The sequence below is a fragment of the Diabrotica undecimpunctata genome, chromosome 2, assembly GCF_040954645.1.
Source record: "Diabrotica undecimpunctata isolate CICGRU chromosome 2, icDiaUnde3, whole genome shotgun sequence".
NCBI classification, from domain to species: domain Eukaryota; kingdom Metazoa; phylum Arthropoda; class Insecta; order Coleoptera; family Chrysomelidae; genus Diabrotica; species Diabrotica undecimpunctata.
The window spans coordinates 58655635-58675606 of NC_092804.1; the positions used below are offsets into that span (position 1 = coordinate 58655635).

Consider the following 19972-nt stretch of genomic DNA (forward strand, 5'->3'; position numbering starts at 1 on the left):
TAATCGCATATAAAATAATAATTAACTTAAACATGACAAAAAAACGGTTTTAGAACCTCTTTAAAACATAAGCTCATTATTATTTCAGTACTAACCCTGTTAAAAAGACAATATCAGCAATCTCTCACTTCCTAATCAACAGCTTCAGGAGAAGTTAGTAAGTGGTAGGGCACTCTTTTGTTTAAAATTAAGAAATCGATTTCGAAGGCGAATGAACCAAGATCGACGGCATAAGAATGTTGAATAGCAAAGTGGAATCACTGCATTAACGTCTCATAGATTACCCCTAGTAACAATCATCATGGCAAACGTGCAATAAGGAAGTATTCCTGATACTGATTATGTAGATCCGGTGGTAGACCGTACAGGTCTACCTGTTCACAAGTACCTGTCTATGGTTCACACCTGTCTAGAAATTGACATATTGGGTACAGATATATTAGGTATGAGTGATATATGATGGCCAGGAAATAGAAATTATCATCTCAAAAAATGGAAAAATGTTGTACCAAACTTTACTCCTATCTCAGAGCGCATGTTATTATTAGAACTGAAGGTAATTTTAGTACAACTGAAGATGATATATTAGTACACGTAATACAGGGAACATTATAAAAATATACGCTCGTACATTATACAAACAGAACAATTCTATAAGAGCTTGGAAGGAGTGATGAGGTCAACGAAGAAAAAACACAGTAACATAGTAATGGGAGATCTGAACGCCAAAGTAGGATAGGGTTGATGAACATGTTGGTGGATATGGATTAGATATTGGTAATGAAAGAGGAGATCGTTTACTTCAGTTTTGTCTGAAACTGAAGATTTACTTATAACAAACACGTTAAAAACCAGTTTAAGCAATTAAAAATTACCTAACCTGACCGAGAAGCATAGGGACTACACTGGTTTCCAATTGAATTCTTAAAGCTAATATAATTAATTTATTAAAGCTATTATAAATCAGTAAGTTTAATCCCAGGCATATTTAACACAATATATAATACCACAAAAATAGTTGTTATCTACATTCTTTACATTACTAAAGAAAGCCAATGCAAAAGAATGTTCAAAATATCGAATAATATCACTAATAAGCCATCTGCTAAATCTGAAGATAGGATTGTAAATGAGAAATCGCTAAAGAAACTGCTCTTACGTAGTTAGCATCAGAGGAAATAAAATTTAAAATCAACTAAGATAAAAATTGGCCACATTACCTAGCAAACCAAAAACTAGGAACATTCATTGAAATCAGTGTTATACAAACAGTTTTAGAACTTTTACGAAAACTTTTACACTAAATATTGCTTTTTGGTTAACGATAATTGGGAAGCTATGGACAATTGTTGATAGGACTAAGGTATTTGTTTAATTTAGTTTAAATTCCACATTATTTTTAGTTTAAAAAGCCTTCGCCATTTCAAATAAATGTTTGCGTTCTCAGTTTAAAATACTACTCGTAATATTACGATTAATTATCGTAAATAAAACAATTAATATATGTTTAAATTAATAAAACCTTCTGATTTATAGAATAAAACCTTCTAAACTGTCTTATTTTTAGACCTTACTTATGGGTAATTAATAAATATAAACACGCGTGTTAATAATTAAATACAACAACAAAAATATACAAAAAATTTTCATTAGTGGCGTACAAAAATAAGAAATAACATAATTTTAATCTTCTAAACATTTTGGTGAAACTCAGGTACGAGTTCTTACAGTCTGGTCGACTATATTTAAAGTATAAAGGAATTGTGAAGAACTGTGAACTTATTATTCGGTAAAAAAATCGAATGAAAGATAACAGTTTAGCAATCACAAATAGTTTGTTTTTTAACCAAAGAGACAGTTAACAGTAATATTTCTGTAACTCCTTAAATATTACCATTGTTTTAAATTTAACTTACTTAGTCTGAGGTAGAGTATGTACTGCATCGAGGCCCTTTTGCCTGTATCTAGTATGCTTCCACGCATGGCCACTACACAAATGCATAGTTCGGTGACCATGGAAAGAATTAAAAGTGCTAGGTATCCTACAATTAAACCCCACATTAAGAAAATACATTGAACGCTTCTGTCGTACTTCAGTAGGAAGAGTACTACACTCAATATAATGGTCCTGAAACAAATATTGATATGTTAAAATATGTTTAACTAATGCTACAATGAGTCGCAATAAACACGATCGACACACGATCATTAAGCAAAAACTGAAATACTGATATTTCTTTCTAAATGCCTAATATAAACTTACTTTTGAAATCATAAATAAATACGGCAAATGGTCAGAAGCTATAAAAAATGCTATCTACAAACTTTAAAACACGAAAAACTGCAGGCGATGGTAAGGATAAAAGCACTGTGGTCGAATTAATTCGTATATTTATTTTATGATCAAGGAATACTAACAGCTACTAACAGCTACTAACAGCAGTATTCAATAAGATATATGACAGGTAAAATACCATCAGAATGGCTAAAATCAGCATTCGTAACATTACCAAAAAAAATCCAATGTCTCACACTGAGAAGACTATCAAATATTAAGCATGGCGTCTCATATCCTTAAAACTTTTCTCAGAATGATTCATACACGAATTTACAAGAAGTGTGAATTTCAGATGAGTGACACTCATTCGGATTTCGAAATGGACTGGGAACACGAGAAGCTCTTTTTGCATTAAATTAAAATTAAAACACAACGATGCAGAGACATGAATGTAGATGTATATGCATGTTTTACTGATTATCGAAAAGCATTTGACTGCGTTAACCATCAAAAGATGATCGTAATTCTGAGAACAACTGGAATTGACGAACAAGACTTGCGAATTATCTCAGACTTATATTGGCCCAAAACAGCAACAATTGAAATAGAGCACACAACATCCAAAGATATACGAATCCGACGAGGAATGCGACAAGGTTGCGTCTTATCACCGCTATTATTTAATCGGTATTCGGAATCTATATTCAGAAAAGCATTTGACGAGGTTGATATTGTGAAATTCGTTAAAGTGCAGAGACTTAGATGGGCTGGACACATTGCTAGGATGTCAGATCACGAATACACGAAGAGATTAACATTTTTAAAACCAGAGGGCACAAGAAGCAGAGGACGACCACGAATGAGATGGATTGATGATGTGGAAGAAGACCTACAGATTCTAGGGGTTAGAAGATGGAGGGAAGTTGCCAGGAATCGACAGGAGTGGCGACTTCTTTGTGAACAGGCCAAGATCCACAACGGATTGTCGAGCAACTTATGATGATGATTTGACGAGGTTCAAGGTGGAATCAAGATTAACGGAACCAGCATAGACAACATCAGGTACGCTGATGATACCGTTCTAATAGCAAGCAACGCACAAGAACTACAAAATATAATAAATGCGGTAGTTACCAACAAACGTACATTTGTATGCCAAGGGACAAATAATAGTACAGGTAACTTCCATAAAATATTTGGGAGCAAATATCAATAGTGTAATCCAAAAAAAGAAATCCTATCAAGAATCGAACAAGCGAGGAAAAAACTCATGAACATAAAAACATTTTTTACAAGATCAGACCTTAGTCTAGAGCTCAGAATTTGAATGACCAGATGTTACATTTTCTCTGTTTTGCTGTATGGCTGTGAAAGTCGGACAATGGACTCTGGAACAGAAAAAAGAATAGATGCCTTTGAAATGTATATATATATAGACGGACACTGAGAACTCCATGGATACAAAAAGTTACCAATGGTGAGGTACTTCGGCGCATAAGTAAACAAAAAGAATTACTCAGCATAACTAAAGAGAGAAAAATACAATACTTGGGTCATGTGTTGAAAGCTGAAAGATATGAATTACTCCAAATTATATTGGAAGGTAAAGTTCAGGGCAAAAAATCAGTTGGAAGACTCCAGAACTCGTGGCTGAAAGACCTGAGGAGATGGTTTGACCGCTCATCCACAGAAATCTTTCGTGCAGCAGTTTCCAAAGCTACAACTGCCATTTAGATCGCCAACCTTCGAAAGGAGACGGCGTAATAAGAAGAATTATATACAGGATAGAATATCTGTTAAGATAATTAGGAGTTTGAAGGGAAAAGGAAATCCTCTTAAGATCTTTCTTTAACCTCAATAATTCAAAGTGATTCATCAATTAGTTTAAAAGTTAACTATTCTGTTTGTTTGCCCAAACAATTTTTTTTTCAATAACATAAGTCAGAAAAAAAAATGAACTTACAATAATTCTACTGGTAGCATAAGCAAGAGAAATAGAGAGAATTATTCTATTAAAAGAATTAAAAAATCGTTAAAAACATTGCAAAACGATCCTAAAAACATTGCAATTTTAGCTTATAAACATATTTGAATATCTTTTTTGGTATTGTCCGGGGAAAAGTTATTTTTTACATTCGAAAAGCTGGTATGTTTAAAAAAAAGTTGTCCTACAATTATTCTGGATGAAGTTAGTCAATTTTTTCAAATCAGCGATATTGAAAAATAAAATATGAAGTTCAAATTAGAGCTGTAAAGTATCTCCGGTTTTTTGTTGATGGATTTTGACGTTTATTTATATAAGTTTTATGTATTGTTTGTGTACATTACGAATATCCCATTTGTTAATAAATTTATTGTCAAATAATTGTTTAAACAATTTTTGGAAAAAAAAATTTTACGATATTTTTAGGACACTTTTTTTAACACAACATATGAATATATAATTTACAGTTAAATTTACAATAATTTATTTATTTAAAAATGGTGAAATTAAGCAAATTCTTTTTTTTTAATATGGAAAACATGTAATTTGATAAATATTTATAGTTGTAGGTAAATAATATCGTATTGAAATATTATGAACAATTTTTATTTTATTAATTATTTTCAATTTACTGTAAATTCAAGTCTAACTGATCTCATTGTCATTCCTATGTTTTCCAATAAAAATCGTTCTAACAATATCGTTAATTTTTTTATCGAAAACTGTTTATAACAATTTACATGGCACACTTGTAATCTACGAAAAAAGTACAAACAAATTAAAAAAGAATCGTTTATAGTGTGAATTTTAAGTAACCTCTCCACCACTCCAAGCTAAATGATTGGAGCTCCACATTTTGAAGCTTTGTAGACGACTCTGTTCAAAAGCAATCTTTTTTAAACATTGCACCTTAAAACTTTAGTCTTTGATCTTTCCAATGCCGCTAATTAAGTTTCTTAATTGATATAAAAACCTATGAATTTAAAGAAATAGTGTCTAACTTCATCCCTAATGGCCGTAGGACTTTTTTTTGTGAAAAAATTAATAATTTAAGAAGTCCACCGAACCCACTGCAATAAACATAGAGTTTGGGTTATAGAGGACCATACAACTCAAAAAAATTGTCAGATACCTGGCCGGATCAAAGTCACGGGAATTTCTCTGGGCTATTAAGGAAGAATGAAGACACCTCTTTCTTGGATTCTTGCAATCGCAACAGTGCTTACTTCGCAGAAGCATGTTTCATTTTAAGATAGTTAAACAAATAAACAATTATGTTATATTTGCATAATAGACAATTTGTACATAAATAAGTATTAAATAATATTTGATATTATGACATACTAATCTACTTTTAAATGAATTTTTTAATATTATATAAACATCTAAATAATTGCCCTTATGACACCATAGTTCTTCACTACTAAAAGTCGGGACGACACAAGGTTTTTGTTTAAACCAAAAATATTGCACAAAAATGTGTTTTTAAAAAATGTAATTTAATAAATTAAATCTAGTTAATTTCATGTTTTGGCTGAATGAATTGATGAATTTTCAACTCACGGTAGACAATGTACACGGTAGACAATAAAATTATCATATATATTTGACAAAACTACGAATGACTTTGAAAATCCTACAATCGAAAATCCAACTCGATACGCAGCAAAATTACCGGAAATTATCTTAGTAAGAGAAGTAAACTAGATCAGTACGATGTTTAAAAATTAGGTAGTCAAGCCCCGGCGTTCATCCATTTTTCCCTCCGAATATTTTTTCTGTCTGCTCTCTAGGCAGGTGGGCAAAATTTCTAAAGTCTTTCCTAGCCCTGAAGAGCAATACCATTAAACATGTTAAGTTTTACGACGCTGGTATCAGATATGACGTTTCTACGACAAAAGTAATTGGGTATAAAAAATGTTTAGTCCTAATAAGTAAGTTCTTATTTTGTCCTTAAGCAAAACAAGGAATAATTACTTGACTAATCCATCTAGTGAAACAACAGAAAAATTAAACAGATGGGCGGAATATTTCGAAGATCTATTAAATACAGAACAACAAGAGGAACTTGAGGGAAATGAGAATTGGCAAGAAGATGAAGAAGAGACGTGAACTTTGAATGAAGTCAAAGAAATAATAAGGGACCTAAAAATAACAAAAGTGAGGGAAGAAGTGTTATCTCAGCTGAGATTTTTAAGGAAGGTGGCGAAAGATTGAAGGAAAGGATTTTTCACTTGATACTAATAATTTGGCAAAAGAAAGAAATGCCGAAACAATGGAATACCGCTCATATTTGTCCTATCTATAAAAAGTAGACAAAACGGAGTGCGAAAACTATAGAGGTATAGCACTATTAGAAGTAGTCTATAAAATACTTGCAAAAATTATTAGGAAAAGATTAATAAAATATGATAACAAAGTGATTGGAGAATACCAGGGAGGTTTTAGATCAGGAAGAACAGCTACTGATCAAATAAGTAGGTATGTTAAAATTAGTACAAACTAATAGCTACGAACAAAATTTAGGATTACATATGCTATTTATCGATTTTAAACAAGCATATGACTCCCTAAATCGAACGATGATATACGAGGCCATGAGAACATTAGAAATACCAGAAAAGCTTATAAGGCTAGTGAGAATGACGCTTAGGAACATGATGAATAGGGTAACAATGGAAGGAAGCTTTTCAAGGCAGTTCACAGTGAATAGAGGTTTAAAACAAGGGGATCCGCTATCAACGAATTTTTCAATAGCAGGGAACAGTGCATAGCGTACGCGGATAATGTGATGATACTAGAGAGAACAAAAAACATTTAGAAAAAGTTTTCCAGAGGTTTGAAGAAGAAGCGAAAATATACGGATTAATAATAAACTAAACAAAAACGCAATATACGGAAATGAGAGGAGACATAACAAATAATAACAAATATATCAAAATAAAAAGAAGAAGAGACTGTTTATAGTTTTGAAAAAGTGTCAGAATTTGAATACTTAGAAGTAACCACAACGAACACGGGAAAAGAAGAAAAAGAGTAGACAAAAGATTAATGGAGGGACGAAGAGCGATAGGGTCACTAAATTCATTACTGAAAGCAAAAAATGTGTCAAAAACAGCTAAACTGCGAGTCTAAGAGACAGTAATCAGACCCACAGTGATGTTTACCAGTGAAAAGTGGATTATGAACAAGCTGGAAGAAAAGAAAGTAGAGATCTGGGTAAGCAAGATGCTCAGAAAAATCTTCGGAGGAATAATGACGGTAGAGAATATTAGGAAAAGACGAACAAATAAAGAGGGCGACGAGCCCAAAGAGCTAGATGGCTTGGACACATTATACGAATGCCAGAGAATCGAAATGTTAAAACAATACTGAAGGAGGGAGAAATGGGGAAAAAAGAAGAGGACGACCAAAGAAGAATAGGTTGGAAGCAGTAAATCAAGACTTGTCAGAAATAGGCGTGAGAAATTGGAGAGAGAAAAAGCAAGGGATCGAAAAAAATGGAGGGAAATAACCAAGTTTTTAGAAGCCAGGGCCTACCAGGCCTGTAGCGTTGTTATATATATATATATATATATATATATATATATATATATATATATATATATATATATATATATATATATTCGCTGATGACATCATTCTAATTGCTAGAAGTCCTGAAGAATTACAACTGCAAATTAATGACCTTAATACAGCCAGCAATGAGGTAGGCCTAAAAATGAACCTAGCAAAGACTAAAATAATGTGCAATGATCTGATCGCCAACGTGGAAATAAAAATTAATGAAACCTCGCTAGAAGTAGTAGATGAATACATATACCTGGGACAACTTATACATAAATCGGGATCACTACTTCCGGAAATCAACAGACGAATAAAACAAGCGTGGTCAGCATTCGGACGAAATTCCATAGTCTTCAAGTCCAAAATGCCACTATACCTCAAGAAGAGAGTATTTGATCAATGCATATTACCCGTCTTGACATATGGATGTGAAACTTGGATATTAAAGAGAGAAATAACGTCGAAACTCCAAGTAACTCAAAGAGCAATGGAAAGATGTATGCTAGGGATAACAAAGAGGGATCGTAAAAGAATTGAATGGATACGGAGGCAAACCCAGGTGACTGATGTAATCCAAAGAATAAAATCCCTGAAATGGCAATGGGCAGGACATATGGCAAGAAGAACAGATAACAGATGGACCACTAGAACAACTATGTGGTACCCCAGGAACGCTAAGAGACCAAAGGGGCGCCCAAATCTCAGATGGGATTATGATATTAGAAAATTAATAGGAACAACGTGGTCTCGAATAGCACAAGATAGAAAAATATGGGCGCAAATGAGCGCAAATTATTAGAACAACGTATAACTAAGACATCTTCCAATAATAATAAGAACATAAAATAACATTGAAATAAGGGAGGCTGCACCGTAATTGGAAACGGTTGATAAAGCTGCACATGATGATGATGATGATATATATATATATATATATATATATATATATATATATATATATATATATATATGTATATATATACATATATATACATATATATATATATATATATATACACTACGTTACTAATTACAATGGTTTAAGGCTTATTAGTATGGCAGCTTCCAAAGATTTAATTGTGGGAAGTACATGTTTTAATCATAAGAATATCCATAAAGCAACTTGGATATCACCAAATGGACGCACCACAAATCAAATTGACCATGTTATAATTGACAGAAGGCACTTTACAAACCTAATGGACGTAAGAAGTTACAGAGGCGCAAATATTGACTCAGACCATTTCATGGTAAGGGCCAAGTTACGACAAAGAATTTCCAATGCCAAGAAAGAAAGGGGCACTAGACAAGTAAAATATAATTGACATATGCTAAAAAATGAAAACAAAGAGAAACAGTTCCAGTCACATATAAAAGAAACCCTAGAACACACCTGGGCAGTCGACCAATCAAGCACGGAAATGTGGAACAACTGCAAGGAGGCTCTGAAATTAGCAGCCGAAAGCACATTGGGAATATCCCGAACCCAAGAAAGAAACGACTGGTTCGACCAAGACTGCAAAAAAATAACAGATGAGAAGAACGAGGCATTTAGTACCATGCAACAACGAAAAACTAGAACAACAATAGATAGATACAAAAACTTAAAAAGAGAGAGGAAAAACGCATACACCGAAAATAAAACGAGACTCGGAAAATGACATATTAGAACGGCTCGAAAGCCATATGAGTCAAGGAGAAACAAGAAAGTTCTATCATCAAATAAATATTATTAGAAAAGAATTCAAACCAAGAATCAACTATTGTAATGATAAGGAAGGTAACTTACTTACCAACAAAGAGGATATCCTTTTACGATGGGTAGAGCACTTTCGAGAGTTGCTGGAAGGGGAACCTACTAACAATATAGAGCTGGAATATCGAAATGAGGAACTCGTGGTACCCCCCTCGGTAGATGAAGTGAAAATATCTATAGAAAAACTAAGGAACCATAGGTCCCCAGGTAGCGATGGCATCCCAGCAGAGTTATTTAAGCACGGTGAAGAGCAGCTCACCAAGGTGATGCGAGAAATTGTTTGTAGAATTTGGTCTGAGGAGCAAATGCCTGAAGAATGGAGCTTAGGCTTAATTTGCCCGTTACACAAAAAGGGAAACCAACTGGAATGCAATAATTACCGCGGAATTACTCTCCTAAATACAGCATACAAGATATTGTCAAATATTTTGCACGAGAGATTAAAGTCTTATACTGAAATGTTTCTAGGAGAATATCAGGCGGGATTCAGGCGTGGACGTTCAACCATTAACCAGATCTTTACACTACGACAGATCCTCGAAAAAGCGCAAGAGTTTAACATAGTATCATATGTATCATATTTTTGTCGATTTTAAAGCGGCATATGACAGTGTCTTAAGACCAAGTCTTTACAACGCTATGAATGAGTTGGGAATTCCAAAAAAACTCATATGTTTGATAAAAGTGACAATGGCGAAGATGCTATCAGCAGTAAAAATTCAAAACGACTCGTCAACCCCATTTCAAATACATAGGGGGTTAAGGCAGGGAGATGCGCTGGCGTGTCAGCTTTTTAATGTCGCCTTAGAAAAAGTTGCACGAGACGCTAATTTAGATAGCAGGGGAACAATATTTAATAGATCAGTCCAAATTCTAGCATATGCAGACGACGTGGACATTATAACAAGAACTAGGGCGAGAACTGCGGAAATCCTAACCGAGCTAGTAGCAGCAGCAAAACGAATGGGGTTACAGATAAATCAAAATAAAACCAAATTCATGGCGACTAACACAAACACAAGAGCTGGAAATGTTGACACAAATTTAATCATCAATGACCAAAACTTCGAAGCAGTCAAAGAGTTCATATATCTAGGGACATCGGTTAACCCCAATAATAACATATCTGAGGAAATAAAAAGGCGAATAATAATTGCAAACAGGTGTTATCATGGTCTATCAAAGTACTTAGCTAACAAACGTCTGTCTCAAAAAACTCGTATAAGGCTGTATAGAACACTGATAGTCCCCGTTCTCACATATGGATCAGAGGCATGGACGCTAACGAAAACAGATGAATCCGCTCTATCCATTTTTGAAAGAAAGGTGCTACGCAAGATATTCGGAGCGGTCTGTGAGAACGGAATATGGAGGCGTAGATATAACTTTGAACTGCAGAATATCTACAAGCATACGTTTGGTGGTAAAGATATTACCACTATAATTAAGTGAAACCGCCTGCAGTGGACAGGACATGTAGCCCGGGCCCCTGAGTCAAACATGATAAAAAAGATTCTAACAGCGCAACCCGTGGGAATGAGAAGACGGGGTAGACCAAAGCTAAGGTGGATGGACGGGGTAACACAAGATGCCGAGAAGATCGGAGTCGGCAACTGGAAAATGCAAGCGAGGGACAGAATAGAATGGCGTAGAAAGCTTGAGAAGGTCGAGGCCCTCTAAGGGCTGTAGCATCAAGATGATGATGATGATATATATATATATATATATATATATATATATATATATATATATATATATATATATATATATATTAGCACTGAAATAACTACACTAATTTGGATATAAATAAAGCATTCTTACCATATTAAATGTACTGTAAAAAGGAACACTCCTGGTACAACCAGATCGTCTGAACCTACACTCCATCTTCTTCTGAAAACCACCAATCCTGGCATATCCGTAAATTTTGATGTTACGCTTCTTTTTCGTACGTCTGTTTTGAATAATTACTGAAAGGGTATAGTCTAACTTTCACTTCGTCGTGTAACATGGTTTTGTACTGTAAGCAAGTAGGTAGTACGGCTCGGTATTGAATACCGCTTTTTCATATACTTTTTTGGTTCAGACCAGGTAGAGATGACATCTTTCTAGGTAGTTTTCTAAGATTCGTCTGAAAAAAAAAGGTTTTGTTATTGATATTTATTGGGATATGGTTATGAATTATAAATAAAACACACCATTACTTATTATGAAATCGTCGAATTTATTCTCTTTGAAAAACAAATCACTATTAAGAGCGGCTGAAGTGTCTATTTTACTTTAAAATGGAAGTTGTTTTCCACAATTCGTCAGAACTTAATCAAATATTTTATAACTGAACTTTAGGAATATTGTTCTAAAGCTATTTTCTTGTGGCACCTTAATGCAATTTACTATTTTTTGTTGAGAATACCCAATTCTCAAAAAAAAAAAAATAGTAAATTGAAATTTAGGAGCGTTAAACAATTTAAAGAGGGATGAACTGTATTTGGTTTAGTCTAATTCGGTGAGAACTGTACGATTAGATTGATAGACTAAGATCACATTGTTTGAAATTTGTTTTATTAGTTTTATTAAATAGAACCTTGATTTCAGGTATATATTAATATTGATGGAATCGACCGTTACTTGATGGACATTCATTTTATCTAACAATAAAACACAGAAAACTTTTGTTTTCCAAAACTTCCACAAAATTCACTTGAGAAATGTATCTGAATATGTTGAGAAGCGAAGAACTGTTTGTCTCAAGTTGGTAATTCAGAATTATGTCGGTATTATTTAATTTATTAATTTCCATAGTTTCTAAGAAAGATAGTTTAAGGCCTTTATTTTAGATGTGAAGAATTTGAAATTGGTCATTACAAGAATGATTATGTTCTAGAGGGTGAAGTGCGTACATAGAATTTGTTTCTATTATTGAAAGCCCATTTGTGATCTGCTATCCGCTTGTTAAAAGTTCTACCAGTTTGACCGATGTAAGTTTTTGGGCAGTTGCCATTTAACTTTGTATACACCACTGTGTAAGTGCTTTTTCTTTTGGCTCTTGATGTTCTTAATATATTTACCCAAGTTGTTGTTTGTTCTGAAGGCTGGTGTTGCCTTTCTTTTTTATGTGTTTGGCTATTTTTGTTGATATCTTGCCTGTATATGCAGAAGGTACTGGGTTTCTTCTCTTTTATTGTTTATCACTGTTTACTGCTATTTGCTTAATATTTAATTCGATCTCAAGTTGCTTTTTGACATTAATTTCTATTAATTTATGTACCATGCTATGGTAAGCTGCCAATTTAAAAGGCAACTTAACCAATTCTTATCGTGTATTATTTCACTCCATAGTCATATTAAATTTACAATAGAAACAGCATAGAATCAATCCATAAATTTTCTAGATTTAAATCTAGACTATTATCAGAGTTAAAAACAAACATGAGTTCTTCGTATTTCATAAACCTATCCACACTGACATGACTATACACAACTTATTATCCCATCAAACACAACATAAATGATGATTGGATTAAGTCAGGAGAAACAGAGCTCCAAGCATGAGAGAAAATATAACATCACTCAAATTAATTATTTTATTTTTAAAATAAAATAATATCATTATGATCCATCGGCTGCAGTAAAGGTATGCAATATGGTGGTAAGAAGATGATTTGGATATTCCCATCACTTGATCTAGGTTCTTGTTCATTTGGGTGGTTTGGATCATTGTCAAGTACGAGTATAACTTTTATGGGCAAGTTGGATTTTTTCATGAACCTCTTCACTTCTAGGTGACTCTTTTAACGAAAAGAATCGAAATCTGGAGGCGTTAATACGGCTGATGCCAAACATTGGAGGCCCAGGTAGCACCAAAAGAAAGATGTTAAATGGAGTTTTCCAGTCGGTGGTAACCTACGCTGCCCCCGTGTGGTGTAACATACTAAACATTGCGAAATACGCTAAGCTGATGGAGACTTCGCAAAGGCGAATGCTCCTCATGGTATCTAGCGCATATAGGACAGTTTCAAATGAGGCTCTATATGTCATTGGAGCGGTGATACCGATCGTTTTTTTGTGCGCAAAAAGCGAGCGAGGGTGTATGCGAGGAGGATAGATGTAGTGAGAGAGAAATAACGATGGTAGATTGGCAGAGAGAATGGGCGAATGATAGCGTAAAGGCGAGGTGAACGAAGGAGCTTATTCCCGATCTGAGGCCGTGGTGGGAATGTAAGTTCAGGAAACTAAACTGCTTCTTGACGCAGTTTCTGACCGGACATGGTAGTTTTGGCACCTTCACAAATAGAATAGGAAAATCTGCCTCGGTAGACTGTACTGTTTGTGGGGTACCGGACGCTCCCGCCAACATTTTTAACTGCCAGAGATGGGCAAATGAGAGAATGGGTTTCGGGCTGGATGAAAGAAACGTTGCAAACATAATGTTGAGAGGAGAAAAAGAATGGAGAGAAGTACACTGTCTGATTTCTGGGGCGATGAAGAAAAAGGAGCAGGAGGACAGGGGAGGAAATTGAGTCAGGGATCTGAAATTTATGGTTAATATTATTTATTAGTTTATGACCCAACGTCTGAAACATTTTCTGATTTACTGTAATAGGTATGGTTATTTATAAATTTTTAGTTTTTTATTTTAGTTGTTCATTAAGTGGCAAGACCACCTCTCTGGAACAGTGGTTAAGGTTTTAGCCGGAACACGGTTAATCCGGCACTACCCTGGAGTCTTCTGGCCTAGTGATGCCAGGGTGTCTTGTTCCGTGACGTAGATGTCCAAAAAAGATTTCCCCCACCATTGCCTGTCAGAATTCAATGAATACCTTCTTAGGCTCTTACTGGAATCTGGCAATACGGCAATTATATAAAAAAAGGTTAAACTCTTTATAGAACCATTCACTAAATACATGTCTCGGGGAAAAGCTGCACAGATGTTGTGTTGAACCAGGTTCTGAAGTTCTATAACTTAACTGGTCTTCTTCCAGGACTTCGCATTCCAAATATTTTTTTCCTTGCAGGATGGCTTGTAGGAGGCCATTTCTGGATTCAGTTCGCATAATGTGTCCAAAGAACTGTACTTAGCTTTCGAGATTTGATGGTGTTCAGTACTTCTCGGTTCTTCTTCATTCTTCTGAGGGCCTAATTTGTAATTTGGTCAGTCCACGAGATTTTGAGTATTCTCCGGTACAGCCACATCTTAAACGCTTCCAATCTCTTACTCATATCTTCGTTCAAGGTCTACCATTCCATACCATAAAACAGAACAGAGAAGACGTAGCACCACCGTATTCTTATTTTATACCAAGAGAGAGATTGTGGCTTTTAAGAAGGCCCTCATCCGCTTGAAACTCATCAAAATATTAAAAGACACCAACTTTACAAAAAATACAATATCCGAGCATCAGTTCTTCTCATTACTGCTTTTGTGATGGATAAGTGGACCATTTAAAAATCAGATTCTAAACGCATAGTGGCTTTGGAAAGGCGGGTTTACCATAGAATAATTTGCATGCAATGGACAAGACAATAACTCAATACTATTAGAACCATAAATTGTACACATTAGTAGATTATAAGAAAGTATTAATAGAATAAGTGAACGTAGCTGTCATGGTCAGACCAAATAAAGAACATAGCAGATTATCCGTTTTCATAAGCAAAACAGCATCCACAAGGAATACATGAATAAACACAGCTAGTCATGGTTGGTGTCATAAACACAGCTGAATAGGATAGTGTCACCACATCCTTACGAAGGATGAAGGTATAGAAGGATTTAGTAAATTCTACCAATTTATTAGGCTTGTGAGAACATTAGATTAACTCGACTAAATTACTTTACTCTTCTTAATCACTGGGTATATTTGAACCGGCATTAAAATTATTTATACGTCTAGTATATTATGTATATTTTAAAAACTTACTCTTATCTGTCTGTGTCTCATTTTTTATTGCTATAATTTTTATTTACGTTACTTTTCTTTAATGCTTCTTCAAAACAAAACTTTAAGAAACTTATAACAACGGAAATCATATTGTTGCTATTCGTTCTAATTTTTAGAGCATACAATGCACATTGCACATCCTCGTGGTATTATAACAAAGTATTTAAACTTTACTACAATTATATCTATATTTAGGTTTAACACGTACTATCGTAATATATCGCAAATGAGTAACGAATAAAAATTTATTACTATTAATTATATAATTAAACTATGGAGACATAATACCAATAACGTTTAAAATTATCGTTTTATTTCGGAGTGTATAAAAAAGTATTAAACCGATTATGGAATTCATATATTACAGTTTTAAATCCATTTCATATCGTCCATTTATATCAATTGGAAAATACCATGCTAATAACTTAACATAATACATAATTAATATTAAAGTATTAAATCCATATCATATCCATTTATTTCGATTGGAAAATGCCATGATAATTATATAACTATTTCGATAATTACGCTTGGGCGTTATACAAACATTAAATAGAGAGGTCTACATGTTGTGTATTTCGTTATTGAAAATATTTTCTCTTGTCACAAATATCATTGTGCATAAAATATGGTTCATTGATATACAAAATAATAAAGTGAAAAGTTTATTTGCTCATATTCAGTCGGTTTTCTCTTGTTAATATTGGAGAATATATATATTTATATACATATAAATATATATATATATATATATATATATATATATATATATATAGTTATTTAGAATATTTCAACTTTTAACACTTCAAAGGGATCGGTTTGGGTACTCCATCTGGTAAGATGGTAAGGTTCATGCGTTTTTGCAAGACCAAGACCAAGATCAAGACCGCCTAATTTTAGCAAGACCAAGACCAAGACTGACCGTGCAAGATTTAAGTAAGAACAAGACTAAGCCTGCGAGACTCTTGCGTCTTGCAGTTAGGACTGAGTGTGGTTTTAGCGAGTATAGTAGTTCGGGTATATGCTTAAAGACTCTATGAGACGCAAAAAAATATGTAATAAAAATTTGAAAAACTGGACTTATGCGCATTACAAACAATACCATAAACATACATAAAGAATCAAAATATTCCATATGCGAGCCGAACTGTTTGCGAACTGCTCGTGAGCTGTTCGCGAAGGGTTCGTTGAAAATATGTTTATGTTCAGGCTATCCAATACCCTAAGTATCTAATAACAAACCGAGAATTAATTTACTTCGTTATTCTAAATATTTCGGTATTTTGTTTAGATTATCTGTTATTAATTTCACTCGTTACTTTTGAATAAGCCGCGCTCGTTCAGCAATTTTGTTTAACCGAATGATCTCATCGCACACTTAGCAGAAACAATTTAAAGACACAATTTATAGTTCTGCGAACATTCTTTGTGTTCGTCCCAAAAACCGACAGGCTGTGGTTCCTGACGAGCAACGAACGAACAGCTCGCAAGCGGTTCGTCCCGTCGTACAAATTAACGAATATAGCGTTCACAAACGGTTCGCGAACAGTTCTGCTCGCATATGTGTACCCGCCTTTAGATACTTAGGGTATTGGATAGTAACGTAGTAGTATAGTAGTTACTTTTTCGACATCACTTAACTTTATTCCCAATTGAGCTTTCCATTGAGTCTAATGTAATAATTGTTTTTCATCTAATCCTTGTTGTTCCCGGAGTGACAAGTTTATAATTTGACATGGGGGACAAAGATTCAAATAGTTCTAGTCCGAGTAGTGAGCGTTAGAGTTATAGATCTAAAAGACCTAAAAGCAAATTGGATGAGTTTTTCGAAATAATTCATGCATCCCAAATTGCTTTGTGTAAATTGTGCCTACATAAAAAGGTTGAAATGAGAATGATCAACAGAAACACGTCAGATTTAAGGAAGCATCTATCTTTTCACAAAAAGGAATTACAAATATTTCTTCCCGAAAGACCAAAATTCGGTGGAGATATCACAAGCTTTTTAATAACCTCTAGAAAAGGTGGACATGTAAAAAAAATATAGTTATTGGGGGCTATGATGTATCATTTGCGTAAATAATTACATACTAGTGTAAAATTCACAAAACGTACATCAGATTACAGTTCTCAAAACATAATGTGTAAAAACGGTATGATGTATCATGCCCTGCGTTGCTATGCGTAAAATGACCAAGCCACAGCAGAAAATTACATAAAACGTTATTTTCGGATCTGTCATATCCTGAAGATCTGTCAGACAATTCAAATTAACCTAACTTTTGGCTTCTTGTTTGTTTTTGAAAAAATGGATTTTGTAAATTTGTTATTACTCAATGAATTGAATGATGTGGCAGAAAGAAATTATGTAAATGTAGAGCAACTTCAGTTACGGGACACCAGTAACCCATTTGAAATAGATAACCAACTCTAACTAAATTGCAATAGAATTAAAGGTTCTCTCCCTCTCCCTACTTAATTTTGTAGGAAATGAAAGTTACCAAAAATGTACTGGTAACAACCTGTTATTTTCAATGGAACAAAGTACATTTAGTAAAGTATTAACAGAAATAGCTGCAGGGATAGTGGAACACTTTGTGCCAAAATGGTGAAAAAGATGAAGTACAGCCTAGTTCTCATAGAAATGATTCCAAAGGAGGCAAATCAAAACAATGGTTGGGTGTTGGAAGCACAGAGAATAAGAAGTGTTATTGCTGCAAACTTTGTGTAGTGAAACAAAAACTTATTAATATTTTCATAATTTATTTATTTCACAATGATAAATAGTGATATAGTTTTATAATCAAATATAGTTTAGTAATATAATTTTACAATTTAGTGATATTTCATCATCTTATAATATATATGATAAAGTTTTATAATCTAGTATAGTTTAGTGATATAAATGTTAATATTTCAATTAATTACAAAAAGCTCAAAACAAACAATCTAAAACATATTACTCAGTGGCTCAAAAATTTTTTAAACTGTTTAGATAATACGAAGATATTATATTGCTGCACACTGTATTATAACATATTAAATTAAAAATGTTTATATATTGTTAAAAACAAAAACATAAATCATGTATGTTACAATTAATTACAAAAATGACACAACACTAACAAAATAAAAATATATTACAACCTGGCTCAAAAGTTTTGAAAACCTTAGAGAATATAAAGAAGTGTTATCGCTGCAAATGTTGTTATAAAATATTTAAATAAAAATGTTTATCCTCAGTTTATTTTATAATTATATGATTTATATTTATACAAACTTTGTGTTATAAAATTGTTAAATAAAAATGTTTAAAAACATAAAACCCGTATGTTACAATTAATTGCAAAAAGTTCAAAATAACCAAATTTAAAATATATTAAAAAGTAGTCCAAAATTTGTTAAAACCCTTGGAAAATTAAAACATACAAGTAAAAAATACAATTTCAAAAATTAACACAAACCTAAAATATACCACAAAGTAAACCTACAAATACACCTAAAATATACTACTACAAAGAACAAGGTTTGTAGCACAAACATTACAACTTTGGGTTGTATAGAACCTGACATAAAATTCATTAAGGTAGCATACCTTACATGGATAGAGCAGAGCATTTCATCAGGCAAGAGGTAGGTGCAACAGTAGGAAAGGTTTTTAACAGAAGAGGAAGAAGGATTGATGGGACAATAAACCAGAAGAAAACCAAGACTTAGGTATCAAGACAATTTAGACGATGATTTAAAATCTATTGGAGTTAGAATGTACAGAAGAGTTGGTAGACACAGGGGTGAATGGAGGATTGTCCTAAAGAATTATTTGCACAAGCACAGAGTTTTACATTATAGCCTTGTTAAAGCTGGAAACATATATTCCTGTGTTGCATTGATGTTGACTAATGATAATGGTAAAACAAACTAAAATATATTACAAAATGGTCCAAATGTGCTCATAACCCTTAGAGAATATGAAGAAGTATTATTGCTGCAAACTTCGGTGTTGTAAGATAAAAAAAAACAAATAAATAAAAGTGTTTATAATTAGTATATTTCATAATGATATGTAGGTATTTATGTTACAATTAGTTACAAAATCAAAAAGAATAACACAAAGATCAAGACAAAACAAAAATCTGAAACATATTACAAAGTGGCTAAAAAATTTTGAGTTATAAAATTGTTAAATAAAAATGTTTGTATTCAGTGTATTCCATAATTGAGATATAATTTTATAAAGGATATGTTTATAGAATTTTAAATAAAACTATTGCATTTTTAATTTTTACAGGTTGACTTCCTTTTCCTTCTAAAAAATATTATACACCATAATAAACATAATACATCAATAATTAATCTTTACTTTTAAACTCCAATGTATTTATAATCTGGGGCTCCCCAAGATGAATCTTTGAAATGAGTTGCAAAATCTTCCACTCATTGAACAC

The 19972-nt window shown here is 33.2% G+C and overlaps 1 protein-coding gene across 5 annotated transcripts in view; it reads right to left on the bottom strand.

The window, feature by feature from the left end:
• The window catches only part of inaE (inactivation no afterpotential E), a 157112-nt gene that overhangs the window by 95334 nt on the left and 41806 nt on the right, over nucleotides 1-19972 (bottom strand). For all 5 annotated transcript variants that reach the window (XM_072522986.1, XM_072522987.1, XM_072522988.1 and 2 more), the window contains exons 2-3: nucleotides 11407-11716; nucleotides 1917-2128 (exon numbers count right to left, since the gene is read on the bottom strand). In XM_072522986.1, the coding sequence (XP_072379087.1) occupies nucleotides 1917-2128; nucleotides 11407-11501 (307 nt within the window). In that variant the 5' untranslated portion in view covers nucleotides 11502-11716. The remainder of the gene's footprint in view (nucleotides 1-1916; nucleotides 2129-11406; nucleotides 11717-19972) is intronic.